This window comes from Prionailurus viverrinus, chromosome C1, assembly GCF_022837055.1.
Source record: "Prionailurus viverrinus isolate Anna chromosome C1, UM_Priviv_1.0, whole genome shotgun sequence".
Lineage (NCBI taxonomy): Eukaryota > Metazoa > Chordata > Mammalia > Carnivora > Felidae > Prionailurus > Prionailurus viverrinus.
Genome location: NC_062568.1, coordinates 160,485,783 through 160,507,694, shown reverse-complemented (window position 1 = coordinate 160,507,694; position 21,912 = coordinate 160,485,783). Strand labels below are relative to the sequence as shown.

The window sequence follows — 21,912 nt, the reverse complement described above, 5'->3', positions numbered from 1 at the left end:
GAACATGGGCTTTGGAGGAAGGCAGACTTGGGGAAGAGCTGTGGCTGTGTGACCGTATTTCTGTCTTGGGTCCTCAGTTTGCACATCTGTAAAAGGGGGATAGTAAGGTTTACCTGGCAACATGATGTGAGCAATAAATGAGATAATGGATATAACGCTTGTAGGACCAATTCCCAGCAATCAGAAGGTGATTAATAAATGATAGCTACTGCCATTTTTTTTTACCTTGCAGAGCTTCAGAACAATTGCTACAGGTTTAAGAGTGAAGTGGAGCTCTTGATTTCTTGATAGACTTAATTCAGTTTGATTCACTGGCCTGTTTTGCACTGTTTACCCTGGTAGGTGTCTTACTGGGTGCTTGGTACAGAGATACAAGCTACGCACTGTCTGTGTTTTCACTAGGCTTTTCTTGCTGATTCTCAATTAATTTGTCTTGTTGCAGCTTCAACAAAGGCATTCCCCCACCCCTCCCAGTAATTCTAAGCAACTTTGTCTGCTCCTTTGAAGGTTAATTTGACCTTCAAGCCTTTGGGGACACTTGAGGACCACTCACCTTCCAAGTCTCACCTCCCACCCTCTAACACACCCTCCACATCCTCCCACTTCCCCAAGGAAACAGCATGATATCCTGGTTCCAACACATACCACAGTTGGTGCCTTAGTTAGTCACCATCTTAGAGTCCCCTCCTTCTCTTCTATAGAGGAGACTATAATGCCCATCTCTCAGTGTTGGGTGAGGATTCATGCCTGTAAATCTTTGTCCTAAGAGCAGATGGACTCACATAGACCAGACTGCAGGAAAGAGATATACAAGAATCCGCAGCTGCCAAATGCCAAGCAGAGACAGAAGCTACTTTGAACTCAGGAAGGTCCTGGGTGTATAGTGACTTGTCTGTGATGTTTGTGGTGCCTTTTCTGCAGCCAGCCAGCAGAAGAGAAGCACATGGCTCTTTCCCGTCCCCTCCAGGCTCCTTATAGTAGTGGATGGTGGCAAAGATGGGATGATGGTGGTGGTACTTACTGAGCATTTCGTGTGTGTGTGTGTGTGTGTGTGTGTGTGTGTATGTGTGTGTGTGTGTGTGTGTGTGTGTGTGTGTGTGTGTGTGTAGCAGTTAAAATTATTATCTCAAAATTAAGGTTCAGAGAGGTTACATAGCACCCTTGAGCGTGTAGAAGACAGGGAAGGTAGCTGAAATGATGCCTGTGGTTCCTCCAAACCTGACTTGAGACTCTTTTCATGGTTGGGTAGCTAGTATGCCAGGGAAATACCAATTTTATGTCTGTCTTCTAAGCAACAGCCAATGTTTGGCTTAGTTTTCACTGGTGTATTTCAATTGTCTTCCTGCGGGTAGAGAAACATGTCTTGGAAAATTTAATCTAGCTGCCAGCGCTATGCCTAGAATTCAATTAAGTCCATAATTTCCAATTAATGGGCCTTTATGCCAAGATTGAGGTCATATCATTAATCTTGCTTTTATCTTCGGCTTTCCACTGTCATGATTTATAGTGAAGTTCAGCCAATCTTGTCAGGGTTATAGGAGCATAATTAAGCCAGAAAGGCAGCCAGAACAGCTAGTTAATAGTTAATAGTTAATAGTTAATAGCTAGTTAATAGAGCCAGGAGGGACCCCTTCCTTTGCTTGGTAAGCCTGTCTCGGGCAGCATGGATTTCCAACTGGATTTCCAACCATTTCCTGGATTTCTGATCTTTGTTTAGTTCAAATCCCCATGTGGTAAAATCTTCAGACAGGGAAACGATTCCACTGTCCCAGTTGGTGATCCATTGTGAGCAGTGTTCTAGTTAATTTAATGCCACCACATATACTTCCACCTTAAGTTACCATTTAAGTGTAATGAACAGTAGGCTTTTACAAATGGTGGCTTTAATCTTTGTGATGATTCTATGAGGAAGGTGTCATAGGCTTTTTCTTTGCCTAAAGTTTATACAGATAGTAAATGGCCTTTCCACTAAATTGGTGGAAGAACTTGGCAGTTCCTACATGCAGACCATTCCTAAGTGCCTGTGTCTCTCTTTTTCTCATGGTTGTTTGCCCAGTAGGATCTTGCCCACTTTCCCCTATGGGAAAAAGAAGATAGGCATGCATGGGCAAATACTACTTACGATTGCTTTCCAAGTGACAGATGCTTTAATGACATAATGTCATTATCTCATTTAAACCTCATAACACAAATTGAAGGAAGATATTATCTGCTCCCTTTTACAGTTGAGGAAACTAGGGTTTAGAGAGATTAATTAGTCTGCCTATTGTTACACAGGAAGTAAGGAAGGTCAGTGTCATGAATCCAGATTTGCAAAAGCTTAGCTCCTTTCAGTCACATCATTTGTACCAAATGCTTCTTCCTTTTTCCTTGTTCTCTAGGAGTGCTTATTGTTGGGTTGACACTCTTTGGGATAAGTAGCACATAGAGGGCCATTTTTTGAAAGCAGAAGGTCCAAAGAGAGGTTTGGAACCAACCTACTGTCTAATAGGTAAGCGTGTGCTCTTGAGATTTAACCCACATCTGCTGTGTGTCAAGTCCAGACCCAGGTCTGTCCAAGTACTGGAAGCCAAGCCCTGTCATTGCCTTTGATTGAATTTGCAGTGTTTGGTTTTCCTACACGAGAGGGAAGTGGTCAGACCTTTATGAGAATGTCTTCGCAAGCCAATTCCATGCCAGGTGCTTTGTCCTTGACAGTAGTGAGACAGAAGCGTTGTGGGTTTTCTTTGCCCTTAGGTAACAGATGTTCCTCCCAATGCTTGCTGTGGTTTGGTTTTGTTTCTTTGCCTTTTTTTTTTTTTTTTGCTTTGTTTTGTTTTGTCTTTTGTTTGTCCCAGGATTCACCTTCAGAATGTTTCTGCATTCTCTATTTAGTTAGCATTTAGATGTGTCCTTACTCTGAGTTCACGTTAGCCTCATTGAGCGTCTTTATGCTTGGCACAACTTAACTACAGAGGTTCCCACTAACATATTTATTTGATAATTAGGTGCCGGAGGTACTGCTCTGAAATTTCCTTCAGGTGCCCTCAGACAGAATTATGGCTTTTGAAATATGTCCTAAAGGATGTGCTATCCCTGGGGGATTCCACTTGTCTGAGGCAATATTAATCTGCTCTGGGAACAGCTTCTTGGCCATCTGCTGATAACTATTTTTTATCATTTGTTATGTAAGTGTGAGGACCAGATTCCATAAGCAGCTATACAGAGAGCAGGTAAAAGTTCTTGCTTTTTAGCTTGACTTTCAAGTATTCTGGGATCTCAGCACCACCCCCCACCCCCCTTCCCAGTCTCTCCTCCCTCTGCCTCTGCACACCCTCCACATCCTCCCAGCTCCCTGCAGGATGTCCCCGTTCCAGGACTTGCCTCAGATACGTTACTCACCATCTCACAGTGCCCCTTGCTTCCTCACTGTTTGGTGGACCCTGGGATACCCGTGTCTTTGTGCTCTTAGTGTGGATCCCCAGGTCTGTTATAATTGGTGCCCAGATAAGATCCACTTCCTTTTTATCTATGTCCCTTTAGCCCGTTTCCACCCAAACTGCAAATCAAATACCACATCTTCCATAAAGCCTTCTTCTTTCCTACTTCCAGTGACGAGCATCCCTCTCTACAAGCTGGGCATAAGCACTTCTGAACTCCTGTCCACTTTATATGTATATCTATAAATAATATTTGGTGAGTCTGAGCAAGAGACAAGCAGTTAACAATTCTGGTGCAACTCTATGAGAGATATTAGAGAAAAACACATTAATGACTTCAAGACTATGTTTCAGTGTTAAGTGGAAAAAATGGCGGTCCCAAAATGCAGATAGTATGAGCTTACTTCTGTGTACGTGTATACAGAACATACAATATGTATGTGTGCATGTACATAAAAATGTAGAACTAAAAATGCAACGATACACGGTTCCCCAAAATGTTAACAGTGGTTACCTTTATTTGTTTTCTTATTTTCCCCTCTGCTTTAATTCTGTTTGTTTGGGTTTTGTTTGTTTGTTTGTTTGTTTGTTTGTTTTTGTTTTTGTTTTAGTGGACCTCGGGTGCAGAGAAGTGAATTAATCATACTGCTTTGTGGTCTTTAAACTGCACAGATGCCTCTCTGGTTTGACTCTAGATTCTAGATTTCTTTTTTTTCCCTCCCCATCCCATCCTCATTTTTTAGCCATCTGTTCTTTTTCTAATGCTCTGGATATGTGTACCTTGCGTGTACCTAAATTTTCCATGTTGAATATGACCAACCTCTGTATTACATACATCTTACATTATTATGTAATTATATATGTATATTTTGTATGCTATATAACAAAATACAATATAACATGTCTTTTATATGCTATATAAGAAAATGCAATATAACAAAAAGTTATATATATAACATATATACGATATGTATATTTAAATCTGAATGAAAAACTTCGGAAACTGAAATTCACATCCTCTGTCTCATACCTTTCTCCCCCTTTCCCTCCTTTTCTTTCAACCTCACCATCACGTACACACATGCAAAAGAAAATTTCTTGAGCAGTTGTACTTCCAGCTCTAAAACCCCAGGATTCTTTATCCTGCATATTAGTTGATCCCTCCCTTGAGCTCTGTGCTACATGGTTAGGCATAGAATTCTTACTCTGACTTGTCCTGAATAATTGAGCATGCTTCCCTCCCTACTTCTTACTACAGCACTGCCCTTGAGAAGAGAATGGCCATGGCAAGGCAGATAATCCTATGGGACCAAGGATAGTATTTTGTGGTGATTCCTTATCTTTTTCCAGACAGTCTGGATGCTATTCAAGTATATGGCAATGGGGACATAAACTTTAGAGCTAAAGGGGTGTGTGGTGTGTGTGTGTGTGTGTGTGTGTGTGTGTGTGTGCGTGTGTGTGTGTACATCCACACACATATACATCAAAACTTATTGAATGTTTACATTTTAAATATGTGAAGTTCATTGTATTTCAATTTTATATATGTCAATAAAGCTGTTTTTTTAAAGTTAATTGTAATGGTGTTTGGAGAAAATCATTTTATCTTTCTGATATATCTATTTGAGGCATGGGAATACATTGCTAATATCTGAATTGAGTACTGAAATATTATGAGTGTAACTTGCTTCCTTTCATGGCCCAAGCAGGACTTCCACTTATGTTCTGATGAAATGAAAAAATCATGGGTATTGTCATTAGATAAACATTTGTATACCCTAGCTGAGTAACCCTCTGTGAATGAAAATGCCTCTTTGAGACACATTTTCTTATCTGAAAAACAAGAGCAAAAATATCTCTCAGTATTGCGTGGGATAGTGTACGTTCCTAGCCTAGCGCTTAGATTGTAGTAAGGTTCCTTTGGCTATGTGTGACATATGTGTGTGTTTTGTGTAGTGTGTAGTATATACACATCGACCCTGATTTTGTAAACAACAGACAATATCCATCTACGATAGTTGCTGTACCTCTGGAGAACAATGGTTGGATCTTTGTTTAAGAAGTCCACTTGCAGTGGGAACTCCAGGATCTCCATCCAGCGGGGGCTAAGATGAGACAGCCTCATGGGAAGGAAAGGGGTTGAGAAACTCATCTTACAGCTGCATTTGAACAGCAAACAATGCTTTTCTAAGATTCTATGAATATCTGGGGGTTATTTGGGAGGACTGTTAGAATTCTCTTAGCCACCTTTTGAGATTTCTGTTGTCTTCCCTCTTTCCAAAAGGAGAACTGAAATGTTGATTTCAGTGTTGTTTGACTTTTGCTTTGCAGTATTCTTCAAGCAGGCCATCAGTCCTTTGCTATCTCTGTCCTCCCTCACAGACAGGGTCAGATAACAGTGAGGATGTTTTCTCTGTCTCATCAAGAAGGCTAGTCATTAAGGGAAATGTCATAGTCCATTTAATGCAATTTTAGCTCTGACCTTTTGGTTAGAGAAGGGAGAAAAAAATTGATAACCCCTTACTTCCTGGAGTTGAGATGCCATGTGGTAAGCAGAACCCTTTCTATTTCTTCAGAGTTCTTTTAGAGGTTCTGATCTTGCTAAATAGATTTGATCGTTACTATTTCATAATGGTGAACCTCTTTATTTGGTTCAAGTAAGTGTTTGAGAGTAATAAAACAAAATCTTTCACATAGATCTCTTTTTCTGGCACACCGTAATTAAAATATTTGTTGAATCAAATTAAGCAATATCCACGTATCCGTTGTTTTATATGAGAGTATATAGAATTTGGACTGACAGCTGTAGCCTGATTCCAGTGATCCATGCGGAACAAAATGTGTTACATCCATTTAGCCGGAATTTCCCCAGCATCAACCCTGTGCCTTGCTTTTATTCTACACAAAGTCAATTTTGGTTTCATGGTAGTCTTCATTTTGATTGCATTTCTCATTCTTTCTTCTCTCATCATTCTTTCTTTTATATGTTGGATTTTTTCGGTAAAGAGTAGCTAGTGATGATTATTTAATTATCTCCCCTTATCTATCTGAAGATAAAAATTTCTCCTTGGCCTTTTTAAAAAAATTTTTTTTAAGTATTAGCCTTCCATACAGTAAAGCTCTTGTTGAGTTTCATGAAATTCCCATCTCTCAGGCAAGAATGCTCAGTGGGTGCTTGAAGATACGGTACTGCAATCAGAAATTCAGAGAAGTGTGAGGGGACAGTAAAAGCATTTGGTTTTATTTGCTGTCTACATTTAGTCAAAGGCCAAGTCTCTGCCAAGTTGAGCTGCTTGGTCTTTCTTGCCACCCCTTCCTTCTTCTTTCTTATTCCTGTATTCCACAGCAGCCCGGTTTCATATACATTTATTGAGCGCCTTCTGTGTATCAGATATTGTGCCAAGATTTTAGGGGGCTTTAAAGAAGTGAAATATTGTCCATGTTATTGAAGACTCAGAATCACTGGGATTGAGTGTGGTGGGTCAGACCCACTCATAAATAATTATTATTTAAGTCAAACTGCCTAAATTCTAGGATGGGGGTCCAAAGTGAGGTGGGAGAATGGGGCCATGAGAGACAAAGTTCTTTTAAAAAATGTCAGGATGGGAGGTATATAAGAGCAGAGGCTTTGTTTGGATCCAGCCAAACTTGGGTTCCATTTCATTCTGCCACGGCTGGGACTAAACTTCACCAAAGCCTCAGTTTCCTCAGTGGGACTCCTACCTGCCACTGTGCTTAGTGTGAAGGTCTAACTCCATAGTTTATGGAAACTGCTCAGCAGAGTGCCTGGAGTATGTGTTTAATAGACGGCCTTTTAAAAAAATTTCAGTCTAGTTAGCATACAGTGTTATATTAGTTTCAGGTGTATGTTATAGTGATTCAACACTTCTCTACATTATTCAGTGCTCATCAAGATAAATGTGCTCTTAATAGGTCTTCACCTGTTTTACCCACCCCCCCCCACTCTAGTAACCATCAGTTCTCTATAGTTAAGAGTCTGTTTTTTGGTTTTGTCTCTTTTGTTCTTTATTCTGTTTCTTAAATTACACATATAAGTGAAACTATATGGTCTTTCTCTAACTGACATTTAATTTAGCACTACTCTCTAGATCCATGTATGTTGTTGCAGGTGGCAAGATTTCATTCTTTTTTATGGATAAGATTCTACTGTGTCTGTATACCACATCTTCCTTATCCATTCATTTATCAGTGGACACTTGGGCTGCTTCCATAATTTGGCTATTGCAGATAATGCTGCAATAAACATAAAGGTGCATGTATCCTTTTGAATTAGTGTTTTCATATTCTTTGGGTAAATATCAGTGGAATTACTGTGTCATATGGTAGTTCTATTTTTTGGGAGGCCCTTCAAACCTTTTTCCACAGTGGCTGCACCAGTTTACATTCCTACCAACAGTGAAGGAAGGTTCCTTTTTCTAATACATGACCTTTTAAAAATGATGATAGTGTCTGGGCTGTCTGGGTGGCTCAGTCAAACGTCTGACTCTTGATTTAGGCTCAGGTCATGATCTCATAGTCATGAGAACAAGCCCTGTGTTGGGCTCTGTGCTGAGCATGGAGCCTGCTTAAGATTCTCTGTCCCTCTTTCTCTGCCCATCTCCCCACATGCATGTGTGCACATGCACATGCTCTCTCTCTCTCAAAAAATGTTTTTTTAAATGATGATAGTGTTAGCGTTTTAGAATTGGGGGGGGGGAAGTATAGCTCCCTTTTATTTTCTAAACAAATATGTGCACATATAGCTATTTAGCAGGTGATAATATTTATAACACAAATCATTCTAATTTTCATTTCTTTGTTGTTGATTTTGGACATTCTCTAGAGTGTCCCTGTCGCTAAATGTTCACCGTTGCTGAGCCGCTGTTTGACATAGGGAATGGCATCAGATCCTTCCAGCGGCTTCCCAATTAATTTGATTGTCGTAAGAGCCCCAGGACCTTATTCCGGTCAAAGAAGGGCTGGGTGTACCATTGATTTGTCAGGGCCGTGATGCAGGTGGATACTAGTGCTTCCTACACGGTCTGGGCCCTCAAAGCCAGAATTGTTGGCACCACCTGTTCTGTGGCCTGTGTCTGCCAGCGCTGAGCTCTCTGGAACTGCTAGTAGGTGCTGCACATGCCCAGGCCTCTGCCCCCATTCATTAAAGCAGCTGCCAGATCTGTCCATGTCTAGGATGGCTGCCGTGCAGTGACTTGTAGTTTTCTAAGTGACTTACAGTTTTAATAGTTCATACTGTGTGCCAAATAGTGTGGAAGTATTTCAGTATTTCAAAAACCAGTACCACTGAATCTGTGTGAACCTGGATATTAGCATAGCACATAGTAGTTTCCCATACCAGCCACCAGATCACTTCAAGATGAGACGAGGAAACCCCAGAACTACGAAGAAGTTCACCTCTGTTAAACATTCAGGATACCGAACTACTGCGAGTGAGGAGTTTACGTGTGCTGTAGCTGAAGCTCTGGAAAGAGGTTCTGTCCTTGTTGTCCAGTCTGGCTTTATCAACCCTGACACTGAACGGCATGATCTTTTTTTGCTGAGCCTGTGAAATTTTGCTGGAGACAGCCTTTTTCACCGCTTAATTCTTTCCATTCCCCAGAGCCGCCTGGTAGCTATCATTTACTAAGGGCATACAACACAGCAGGCAGTATGCTAAGGGCTTATAGAACTTTCTTGTATGGTCCTCACCACAATCCTATGTGATATTCTCTTAATGCTTTCCGTTTACAGATAAGGAAACCAAGACTTTTATTAGTTGCTTAACTTCTGCAGGCTACACAGCCAGCTGTAGCAGAAGTTGAATCCAAACCAGGTCTAGCTGCTTAAAGCCCATATTTGACTGTGGTGGCTTTGTTCCATTCCTAGCCTCTTGTTGGCACAAGGAATATTGTTTTTTTGTTTGTTTTTGCTTAAAGTTATTTATTTTTCTGTGAAATTGCTATATTTAATTGGATTCTTGTGTATTTTGTGGCAGGCAATCCAATGACTCATTTACATGAGAGCTGAATTTCTAAGAATTAAAATAAAAATTCCTGGTTGTTTTAGAAAATCTCACTATTTAAAAATCACATTGGGGGTGCCTGGCTGGCTCAGTCAGTAGATAATGTGCCTCTTGATCTTAGGGTCATGAGTTCGAGCCCCATGTTGGGTGTAGAGATTACTTAAATAAATAAACTTAAAAAAATCATGTTGACATGCATGGTCTCACTTGATCCTTTTGATGCCATGAGACATGTAGGAAAGTTTTTGTTCTCAATTTGTTCCCATTTGCAGAGGGAGAAGAGGTCTGAGAGGAGTACAATATCATGCTTAAGGCCACAGAGTTTTTAGGTAGAAAAGTGAAGTGTTCAGTCAAGACCTGTCTCCCCAGAGTCAGGCTTTTTTCTAAGCTGTCCTGAACTAGGGTGTAAGAGGAATAAGGTGTAAGCAGCCTTTGATTCTGGAAGCCAGGGCAGTGGGCTTTTTCATGGTAGATCTAGTTATTATCCCCTATGTGATCCATTTCTCTAATTGCAGGAAGCCAAGAGCTGAAAAGTCTGCTATAAACAAGGAAGGATGAAGCCTTCTGTGATGATGACACTGGTTCTCTGCTTCTTGCTGAGTGTCCTGGAGAAGGAATAGTGTTTTCCTAGGATAGGAGCTAATAGTGCATCTCTGAAAGGTCCCAACTTTGTAGAAGGTGGGAAAGGACATTTGTGGCATTATAACAAATAAGTACAGAAAATCATGTCCCCTTGGTGAAAAGGAGCATGAACACGAACAGATAGATCATCATGTCAAAATTCAGGTTTATCAGTCACCCCTCAAATGGGCTGAACGCCATGACAACTCAACATGACTAGACCTGGATGACAAAGGTGTTCCAGAATTGAGAAGGTGATGCTCTACAGGATTGTCTTTGTGGAGGCTCAGAGGACCTAATGAGAAAGACTGATAGCCCAAGAACTTCAATTTTGCCAAGGGTCCTTTGCCATCTCTTTCCTGTCCTGATGTATTGGATTAGCTTGAGTGTTCTCACCAGAGCTGAGACAGTTACTACCCTGATGAAGCAGGGTCTTGGGTCTTAGAAAAAAAGTCAGGTACTGAAGGATACTCCTGGCAAGTTTCCATCCCACTTGGAGAGTGAAGGCTCCACACAGGGCTCTTCGAGGGCTTGTGGACAGTGTTGGCCTCCATCTTACAGGCGGGGCTGAGAAACCGTTTTGTGGCCATGAACTCTGATGAATTGTACACAGAGGATGGAGGTCTCCACAGCCACTGAGAACTGACATACTGAAGCTTAACAGCATAGCATTTGGCTGTTGTCTTTATTTTATGTAGCTTGTTTTTTGCTGTAAAACTTATTGATGTGAATTATAGAAAATTTAGACATTCTAGTTCAACAACAACAAAACATCACTTATCATTCTCTTACTTAGATATCATTGCTGTAATTATTTTGAAAATATAGCAGCTAAGAGCCTAGACTATGGAGCAGCCTGCCTGGGTACAGATTCTGGCTTTACTATCTCTGGGACCTGGGGTGGGTCACTGATGTGTCTTTGCTTCAGTTTCCTCATGTGGAACATAGGGACAGCAATGGTATCTCCTTCATAGGGTGGTTGTGAATATAAAGAATTTCGATTGGTGCCTGATACCTAGTAGGCATTCAGTAAGCTTGACTTGTTATTTTTATTTTATGTTCATTGAATTGTCTAAATTCTTTCTCTAAGCTCAAATAATCTTCTTTTGCAAAAATGAGATTTGACTTTGTGTGTTTTGTATCTTGCTTGTTTTTTACTTAATTCTTTGTCATGAGCCTCTGTACTTTTCTACAAAGTGGTTTCAATAGCTAATTTTGTGGCATTGTTAGAGGTGCTCACCCACTTCTCTTACTGTGGGAGAGGTACATTATTTATAGTCTCTCGCCTTTATAAACAATACCTCAGTGAATATCTGGTTTGCTAAATCTTTGCATACCATCCTTTTCTTTTGATGGCAGTACTTTATGGGGGAGCCTCCTTTCTTGGGGGTCACTAAGCAAAGTTGTATGCAGCCTAGGGTGCCATGGATACATATTTATGTGAGCAGTAGGAGCATACACGGAGAATGTTCCAGGGTTCTAACGAACAGTGCGTGCAGCCTTGGAGATGGTGAGAGTCTGATTTTTAGATGATCAAATATTTGTATCTTTTAATAGGTTGGTACCATGGAGCTCTGTTCTAGCACATAATACAGGTCTAAATTTTCTATAATTTATATTAATAAGTTTTACAACAACAAAAAAAGTTACATAGAATAAAGAAGTTCATAATACTTCTCATAATAGTATTTTCTTACAGCTGACAAATCATTAAGATGTTAATGAAAAGTAGCCACGCTTACTTATCCTATTTCATAAAGTCAGTTAAGACCAGCCTTAATGCTTGTGCTAGTCTTCTTAAAAATATATTCTATTCCAAATAAGTATTAAACCAGCTCAAATATATTTTGGAATGAAGCATGATATAAATACAGACAAATAGCTAACTCACAGTCCAGTGGGAAGCAGAGATTCTCTCCCAAGAGATACAAGCTTTGTGTCACTCACTCTCCAAGGGAAAACCACTCAGATTCTACCTGTGGTGAGTTCCCATGACTTGGGAGCAGTTGGGATGCTGTGTCTTGTCTCCTAAATTAGGAATCCTAGGAAAAACTTGTGTATCCTTAGAAATGACACGGGGACAGGGTGCAGTTTTTTTTTAGCGCTGGTCTTCGGTGGGTTTACATTTTAAAATGACAAGACAGCATAGAATAAGAATCTACTTGGAGCCTTCCAGGCACAGACCTGGATCTTTCTCTTTGGATGGCACTCTCATGCTCTATCAGCTCTAACCTCGCCACCTCCCACCCTCTAAGACCCACAAATCCCTGAGGAACCTTTAGTAAACTCAGGGTGTTTTCCCACTAGTTGCCATTTAGTCATAGCATTTAGAAGTATGTTGGAGGTGGCAAGGTTTGGGTTCCTCAGAATGCAAGTATTTTCAACCAGCTAGTGCAGGGATTAGAAAACTTTTTCTAAAAAGTGCCAGATAATAAATACTTTAACTTTGTGGACCATGAGGTCTCTGCGACAGTGACTCAACTCTGCCATAGTAGCATGAAAACAGCCATAGACAGTATGTAAAGGAATGAGTGTGGTTGTATGTATGAGTGTAATAAAACTTATCAATACTGAGATTTGACCTTCAAATAATATTCACCTTATTAAACATTTTCTCCTTTGACTTTTTCCAACCATATAAAAATGTAAAAGCCATTCTTATTTCACAGACTGTACAAAAACAGGCAGCAGACTGGATTTGACCCATGAGCTATAGTTGGTCAACCCCTGATCTGCAACAGCCGTTATTTTTCTTCTGCCTTCTGTGTATTACTTTCTGATTTCACCATTTCCCTCTACTGTGCCTTTTTTTTTGAAGCCCCTCTGTGCTTTCTCTCAGCTGAGACTTACATAGCCTTTGGAGAATCTATTCTTCTGGCCCTCATGTAGCTCATCAGGGAAAGCCAGAATACCTACCTAAAAGAACCATTAGGGCAAATTCAGATAAAGACCTTCTTCTCTTTTTTGTGTCCTAATTTGACATATAATATGGGTATATAAAGGCTACAGGTATATTCTGCCAAGTGGGTCTGGTTTCTGCAGGGCTCTAAGGTTCTAATCAACAGTGGGTGCAGCCTTAGAGATGGTGAGAGTCTGATTTTTAGATGATCAAGGATATTTATATCTTTTAATGGGTTGGTACCATGGAGTTCTGTTCCAGCACAAAACAATAAATTATATTTAAAAAGAAAAAAAAAGAGTCCAAGAGAGGTCTGAACAATCAATTTGGTGTCATCTCTTAGAACAATGGTATATAACAAGGGTATTCAGGCTGGAGTAGAAACTTTTGATGGAAATGGGGGAATTACAAACAGTTTATACCACTCTATCCTCAATATATTTAAAATAAAAACACAGTACAGATTTTTTATGTGAGGATGTGTTTAAAGGGAAATAATATGCTCTATGTCATAGAGAAACAGAACCCAGGAGGACATTCTCTGATGTGTAGTTATAGTCCTAATCTGTGGGGCTGCCCATCAGATCAATTGCTGGCATTTTGTATAGGGCCGTGAAGCAGTGGGGGCGACACAGGCTGTCTGCCTAAATAATGAGATTGGTTTGGTTGGTCTGACAGATGCCATGATTTATGGGAGTGTTTATTGTGGGGACATCTGCTGCCGAGGGCAGCCAGATGAAAGGCATACAGGCGGGAGGTGGAGGAGGGCAAGGAACAGGGGAGGGGTGGTTGTGTGTAAGGCAGGTAAAGACCACCCCAAGTACAGCTGTTAGAACGGAGCTGCTATGGAGCTGTAAAATAGTGGGAGATAGTAGAAGTAGCCTGGGCTTTGGATTGTGCAGATCTGGCTTTGAATCCCTGGCTCTGCCACTAGTCAGCTGAGATTTTAGGACAGTTGCTTCCTTTCTTTGAGAGTTCATTTCTTCATCTATTAAATGGGGATAGTAAACATTCTACCTCTTTCCCACTATGTGAAATTGTGCTAACAAAAAAGTCCAGAGTTCCTGTACATAGGGGAACTCAGTTAGTGGTAGACATCATTCATATTTGTCCATGTGTCCACTTGTTTGTTTATTCACCAGCATCGATTGTTCTTTGCAATTTCTAATAGAGCCGTATTTTCAAGCAGATGCCTAATGGTGACTTAGGCATTAATGGCTTTTGTGATGAGGATGAAAGTACACAATAGTCAGCAAGTATTTATAGGTATATGTATTGCCATTCAGATGGCACATAAGAGTTTAGTGGGAACCTGAAGTATGATTTAAAGAACAGCTGCCTGGGGCTGCCTGGGTGGCTCAGTCGGTTAAATCTGACTCTTGATTTCAGCTTAGGTCACGATCTCACCGTCCGTGAGATCGAGCGCTGCGTTGGGCTCCATGCTGGCAGTGTGGAGCCTGCTTGGGATTCTCTCTCTCCCTATCTTTCTGCCCCTCCCCAACTCACACTCTCTCTCAAAATAAGTAAATGAGCTTAAAAAAACATAAAGAACAGCTGCCTGGCCAATAAACACAGTGAAAGATACACAACTCACTAACTGGGGAAAAATCATAAAACAAGACCAAAATGAGATATTGCTTCACACTCACCAGGTTGGTAAAATTATAAAGTCAAACAATAACCAAGTGTTGTACAGCACTACTAGTAAGAGTTTAAACTGATATGACTACTCTGGGAAATAACTGGTCAATATCTAAAAATCTAAAAATGTGCATATCCTTCTTGCTAGTAAATTCTACTCCTACATATAACCTAGAGAGAATCTCCTGTATATAATCAAGGCAATGTGTTCATAACCACATTGTTTGTTATAGTAAATGACCCGACCGTCCATCAGTGGGGTAATGGATCATACTTTAAGTGAGATAAAGTTACAGGTAGCACCATCATAGAATAATTTTAAATCATAGTGAGGAAAGAAAGAAAATTGCAAACACAAAACCATTTATAAACAGCTTTAAACATGGAAAACAATATTAATATATTGCTTATGGATAACTACATATATAATAAATGTTTAAAGAAATTTGGAATGATACATATCAAAATCAGAATAGTATTAGGGAAAGAAAGAGGGATGTGATTGGAAGGGTTGCCTAAGGCTCAAATCCAAACCCTACCATTTACTCACTAGCTGTGCACCCTTGAACAAGTTTCTTAAGCTCTCTGCCTCAGTTTTCTGATCTGTGAAAGAAAATAATAATAATATCTTCTTCACAGGTATGCTTTGAGGATTAAATGAATAAATATTGGTAAAATGCTTAGAATAATACCTAGCAGATAGTTCAGTGTTACATGAGCGTTCGTAATTATGGTTCTCATTACACGAATCTTTTATCTTTTATTTATTAAAAAAACCTTAAATATTGCAATTTTTCATTTATAAATGTTTCAGTATTTATTCTGGTAAGTGAGGAATGTTGTTGAACATAACTACAGTATTATTACCCCTAAAAAAGTAACAGTAAACCTTTAATATCAAATACTCAGGAAGTGCTCAAATTCCAGTCGCCCCATAAATGTGATTAATTTTTTATAGTTTGCTTGGATTAAGTTCCAAACAAGATCTGATCTGTCTTTAAAAAAAATTTTTTTTAATGTTTATTTATTTTTGACAGAGAGAGAGAGAGAGAGAGAGAGAGCGAGCGAGCGAGCATGAGTAGCGGAGGGGCAGAGAGAGAGGGAGACACAGAATCTGAAACAGGCTTCAGGCTCTGAGCTATCAGCACAGAGCCCAACGCGGGGCTCGAACACACTGACAGTGAGATCACGACCTGAGCTGAAGTTGGATGCTCAACCAACCAATTGAGCCACCCAGGTGCCCCATTGGCTGATTTGTCTCTTAATATATTTTGATCTATAGATTCCTCCTCCAACTTTCCTTTTTCTTCCAATTTATTTTTTTCTAGCTTTATTGAGGTATAGTTGATATATAAAAATTACACACATTTAATGTATACATTTTGATGACTTTAAATATGTGTGTATACCCGAAAAACAAATAACCCAGTGAAGAAATGGGCAGAAAACATGAATAGACACTTCTCTAAAGAAGACATCTGGATGGCCAACAGGCACATGAAAAGATGCTCAACGTCGCTCCTTATCAGGGAAATACAGATCAAAACCACACTCAGATATCACCTCACGCCAGTCAGAGTGGCCAAAATAAACAAATCAGGAGACTATAGATGCTGGAGAGGATGTGGAGAAACGGGAACCCTCTTGCACTGTTGGTGGGAATGCAAATTGGTGCAGCCGCTCTGGAAAACAGTGTGGAGGTTCCTCAGAAAATTAAAAATAGACCTACCCTATGACCCAGCAATAGCACTGCTAGGAATTTACCCAAGGGATACAGGAGTACTGATGCATAGGGGCACTTGTACCCCATTGTTTATAGCAGCGCTCTCAACAATAGCCAAATTATGGAAAGAGCCTGAATGTCCATCAACTGATGAATGGATAAAGAAATTGTGGTTTATATACACAATGGAGTACTACGTGGCAATGAGAAAGAACAAAATATGGCCCTTTGTAGCAACGTGGATGGAACTGGAGAGTGTGATGCTAAGTGAAATTAGCCATACAGAGAAAGACAGATACCATATGTTTTCACTCTTATGTGGATCCTGAGAAACTTAACAGAAACCCATGGGGGAGGGGAAGGAAAAAAAAAAAAAAAGAGGTTAGAGTGAGAGAGAGCCAAAGCATAAGAGACTCTTAAAAACTGAGAACAAACTGAGGGTTGATGGGGGGTGGGAGGGAGGGGAGGGTGGGTGAGGGGTATGGAGGAAGGCACCTTTTGGGATGAGCACTGGGTGTTGTATGGAAACCAATTTGACAATAAATTTCATATATTGAAAAAAAAATATGTGTGTATACTTACGATACTATTACCACAATCTCCAAAAATCTCCTTGTGAAGTATTTTTTTATACGAATACTTAACATGAAATCTGTCTTTTTGAAATATTTTATTTTTTATTTGAGAGGGAGAGAGAGAGCATGAATGTAAGTGGGGGAGGGGCAAGGGAGAGGAGGAGAGAGACTCTCAAGCAGGCTCCATGCCCAGTGCAGAGCCTGAAGTGGGGCTTGGTCCTGTGACCCTGGGATCATGACCTGAGCTGAAATCAAGAATCAGAGGCTTGGGGCGCCTGGGTGGCGCAGTCGGTTAGGCGACCGACTTCAGCCAGGTCACGATCTCGCGGTCCGTGAGTTCGAGCCCCGCGTCGGGCACTGGGCTGATGGCTCAGAGCCTGGAGCCTGTTTCCGATTCTGTGTCTCCCTCTCTCTCTGCCCCTCGCCGTTCATGCTCTGTCTCTCTCTGTCCCAAAAATAAATAAACGTTGAAAAAAAAATTAAAAAAAAAAAAAAAAAAGAAACATCTAAGTAAAAAAAAAAAAAAAAAAAAAAAAGAATCAGAGGCCTAACTGACTGAGCCACCCAGGCACCACCCCCCTCCTTAACATATTTTAAAGTCCATTATAAATATTACAGTTTAAAATAAAGTAAATAAATATTACAATTTTTAAAAAAGAAAGATGTCATCATATAGTTGAAAAGTGAATAATGATTAAAAATAACATAAGAATTTCGGGGTGTGACATAATAATAGCTGCAGTCTGTTGGCCCCTAAATATATTAGGTTCTATGCTAATAGTTTTATATGCACTTATTTAACCTTTCCCTATGAAGAAGGCACTATTTTTATCCCAATTTTAGAGTCAGGAAGAAAGAGGCTTATAAAGACTGTTACTTCCAGGGTGTCTGGGTGGCTCAGTCAGTTAAGCCTCTGACCCTTGATTTCAGCTGAGGTCATGATCTCACAGTTTGTGAGTTCAAGCCCTGGCAGTGCAGAGCCTACTGGGGATTCTCTGTTTTCTCTCTCTCTCTCTCTCTCTCTCTCTCTCTCTCTGTCCCTCCCCTGCTCTCTCTCTCCAAATAAATAAATAAACTTAAAAAAAAAAAAAGACTGTTACTTCCTTCCCAAGGTCACACAGCAGTAGCAAGGCTGAGCCAGAACCCAGCTGAGAATGACTCCTGCTCTTGACTGCTAGGCTGAAGAGGCTACCTGGCCATTGTTTACATTAGCCTCCTCTATGCAGGTTCCTTCTTTCTTCCTGTATCAGCCTTTGTAAGCTAAGTTGTGTTATGATGAGGAACATTCCCAAAATGGAATGGGGGTGCTTCTAATAATAAAGGGTTGGTCATCACTCATCCTGCATGTTCATTGAAGGTCAGCTGGGAGCTCTGCCACACAGTTTCCTATTCCAGGACCTGGGAGTCCTGGACAGAGCAGCCATGATCTCAAACCTTGCCAGTTGCTAGGGCAAAGAAAGAGAGAGACAGGGACAGAAACACAGAGAGGGAATGAGAACTATGGGGAGTTTCACACTCACAGTTAAGTGCTGTATCCTGAGTGACACACAGTACCTACCTTCACTGACATATCATAGACTAGAGTGGTGGTTTTCAACCAGGGGCAGTTTTGCCTTCCAGGGGATATGTGCCAATGTCTGGAGACAATTTGGGTTGTCCCGGCTGGTGGCAGTGGGGTGCTACTGGTGCTATCTAGTGAGTAGGAGCCAGGGATGCTGCTAAATACAATGTACTGGGCATCCCCACCCCCATAGCAAAGAGGTATTTGGCTCTAAATGTCAATGGTGCCAAGGTTGAGCTAACCACAAGGGACCAGAAGGTACAATTTTGTGAAGCTGTAAGGAATGAAAAACTGAAATACTTGATAAATAATACTGATGATCACCATGCATCCTAAAAACTGTTAAAAGGCCCCAGAGAGGTTATTTTCCATGATGGACGTGAAGAATGACTTAGCGGGAGAGGCATGAGATGAATCTTCTAACACATTCAACTCCCTCGCAGGGCAGAGGAGGCCCCTGCACACACTTCTAAGCTAAGCTGCTCTTCCTCTGATGTGGGCATTGTCTCAGAGAATTATAATGAAGGCCACATGGACAATTACATTTTTTCTAATATTCATGTTAAAAACTGTGAGACTTAGCAAAGCGCTTCCCTTGGTCTCCCAGGCCCAGCAGCACTGCAGTAACCCAGAGTCAGTAAGTTCTGAGAGTGAGCGTAACTTACAGGAATATCTTCCCTGGTCTGCGTATGTTATGGGAATGAAGAGAGATCGTGTAGTCTGTGTATCAGCTCCATTTCTGTTTTTCATTGGCAGGTGCCTCATCCCCAGACATGGAGCCCAGCTATGGGGGAGGTCTCTTCGACATGGTGAAAGGAGGTGCAGGGAGGCTCTTCAGTAACTTAAAGGACAACTTGAAAGACACCCTCAAAGACACATCTTCCAGAGTTATACAATCTGTTACCAGGTATGTGCATTCTTCCCAGTTAAGTTAATGGACCTCCGTGCCTCCAAAGGATCTGGTTACCTGGTTACCAGCCAACTGATTTTCTGGCTCAAGGACTGTCAATTGTGTGATATAATTGCATGGAATCTGATCAACCAAGCAATGTCACGGAAGCCATAAAGTTGAGGCCTTCGGAAGCTACAAGCACAGGCCAGGAGGACTCAGTGCATTTTTATATTAAAATATACTGGTTGCCATCCCTGTCTTTTGAATCCAGCATCCTGGGTTCTAATGCATTATCTGCCCTTGTTAACCATGTGATCTAGGCAATTTAATTAACCTCTCTGAGCTTGACTTTTATACTCTGGTAGGATTCATATCTTTGGTTGGTTTGAGAATTAAATGAGAAGTTAAATGAGATAATAATGCACATGCAATCTGAAAAATACTCATTGGATTATAATGGAAACATTTATTTTTTGTATCTTAGTAGCTCTTTGAATCTTGTTTAGTGGAAGACATTTTCTACCCTTCTGCTGTATGAAAATTCTTACAAGCAGGCCATATGAATTCTATTTTATTCTTAGGTATTAGAAAATTCTAAGATCACTTTAGGTTGTAATATGCAGTTTTGAATCATAAATTCAAATGTCAAGCCCAAAAGATTAATCAAGATTTTAATCTTTGTTCAAAGGCAAAATTTATCCCTTACCAGCACTTGCCAACCAGGGCCTGGTGGACAGAGAAAAGATATCCCTTGTTGTTTCTCCATCACTTCCTTACCTACCTTCTCACTGTTCACACTTACAGGAGATGTTCGAGTAGGCAGAGAGGCTGGAATAATCAGTGTTAATGAATAAGCACTATTTTCTATTCTGAGATTGATTCTGTTCAGGAAGTGTCACCTACAAAGGGTATTGGGGTACATCAGTTGGAGTGGTAGATTTACGCTCCTGAGGGTATGGGTTGCTTCTCTCAACAATTATCCTTTGTTAGAGAGAAGGCCTTGAGCTAAGTAAAAACGCCTATTGGATGAAGTGTCCAAGTCATGATGGGCAAGTGATCGAGAGGGGGATATCCTGGCATATTTGGATCACTTTAATGAGCACCCTTTCCTGTCTTGCTTTTAGCTACACGAAGGGAGATTTAGACTTTACTTATGTTACCTCCAGAATTATTGGTAAGTTTCTCATGTTTATTAACAGCTCAGCTTTCAGTTGCTGCTCATTGCAACCGCGTACCCATTTAACCGATATTCTCTCTCTGTGATCCCTCCTAGTGATGTCCTTTCCTCTGGACAACGTTGACATAGGATTCAGGAATCAGGTGGATGACATCCGAAGCTTTTTGGATTCCAGACATCTTGACCATTACACGGTGTACAATCTGTCACCCAAGTCTTATCGAACTGCCAAGTTTCACAGCAGGGTAAGGGGTTTTAGCACTGGGATGCCATGGTTGAAAATGTAACAGGGTATTTTTCCCTTTAAGAGATATCCTCAAAGCCTTTGTCCTCAGACACACAAAGCTGATAAACTATACACTCTGGACACTTCTAGCCACGAAGTATTTATTAGGCTGCTACAAAATATTTTGAAGATTTTCCTTGGGTGAGGACATTTGCAGGAAAAGTTTATCTGTCAATGAGATACCATATAATTTGGGGTCTCAAATCACTTGTGGCTGTTTGCTTAGTTGTTAGGGCACATTGCTCTGAGGCTCAGTTGGAGATGGAGCTGCTATGGAGGGCAATTGGTGACCCTTCTACTGTAACACTAATTATGCCCTTAACCTTCCCTTACTGCTACTTAGGCGTCATGATGCATCAGTGTCGCTAGACCAATATAGACACCACTCAGTATAATGGAAATAGCTCTCTGACATTCAGTAAAGGTGCTTTTTTCATAAGTAGAAAATAGCACACAAACAGTCCACACTGTGGGTTTGGTAATACTATTACTAATATTTGGAGCTTTTACACTGTCCTCTGAGGTGGATGGAGACCTGGGGCACAGAGAATTAAGGTGACTTTCCCAAGACCATTACCACTAGCAGGTGGTCTAAGGCTTGCTTGTGTTCTTAACCATTGCTCTGGGACGACACTATTACTTGGGAAAGCTGGCTTATCCTCCTAAGGAACTTTTTGAATAAGGCAGGGAAATATTCCTAGTTTCTGACTGGTTGAGAAGCCATGAGTGTTGGCTTAGGTTTGAATCTGATGTGAAGTCTGATCTTTCTGGCCAGAGAATTCTCGATTTATTCACTGAATTAAGGCTTTTTCTCTTTCCAGAACATTTTCAAATATTTTGATTTAGCCTTATATGTGATTGGTTTTGCAACTACATCTGGGTCTCTTCCTAAATATAAAGGGTTTTCCACACAATGGACCCTTGAAAAGTGAAAATTTATTTTAAGTAAGCAAAATTATAGCTGCCTGTCCATCCTGTGTATCTCAGCTTTGATGCTAGAACACATTTTGCTCCAATTTTAGTTGCCATTGATAATCTTTGGGTTTCAGCTTCCAGATCTGTAAAAAACACAGGAAGGTTGGTCTATATGTTCTCT

At 40.6% G+C, this 21,912-nt stretch overlaps 1 protein-coding gene across 9 annotated transcripts in view; it reads left to right on the top strand.

Annotated features, from left to right (window-relative positions):
* The window catches only part of DNAJC6 (DnaJ heat shock protein family (Hsp40) member C6), a 148,677-nt gene that overhangs the window by 81,226 nt on the left and 45,539 nt on the right, over positions 1-21,912 (top strand). For 7 of the 9 annotated variants that reach the window (XR_007155109.1, XM_047873085.1, XM_047873083.1 and 4 more), the window contains 3 exons: positions 19,218-19,368; positions 20,478-20,527; positions 20,627-20,775. Coding sequence is in view for 8 of the 9 variants with exons in the window: in XM_047873085.1 (XP_047729041.1) it covers positions 19,218-19,368; positions 20,478-20,527; positions 20,627-20,775 (350 nt within the window). In the remaining variant the exon portion in view is untranslated. Of the gene's footprint in view, positions 1-9,960; positions 10,317-19,217; positions 19,369-20,477; positions 20,528-20,626; positions 20,776-21,912 lie in introns of those variants that run through there. The other 2 variants (XM_047873087.1, XM_047873089.1) reach the window with 2 other exon arrangements.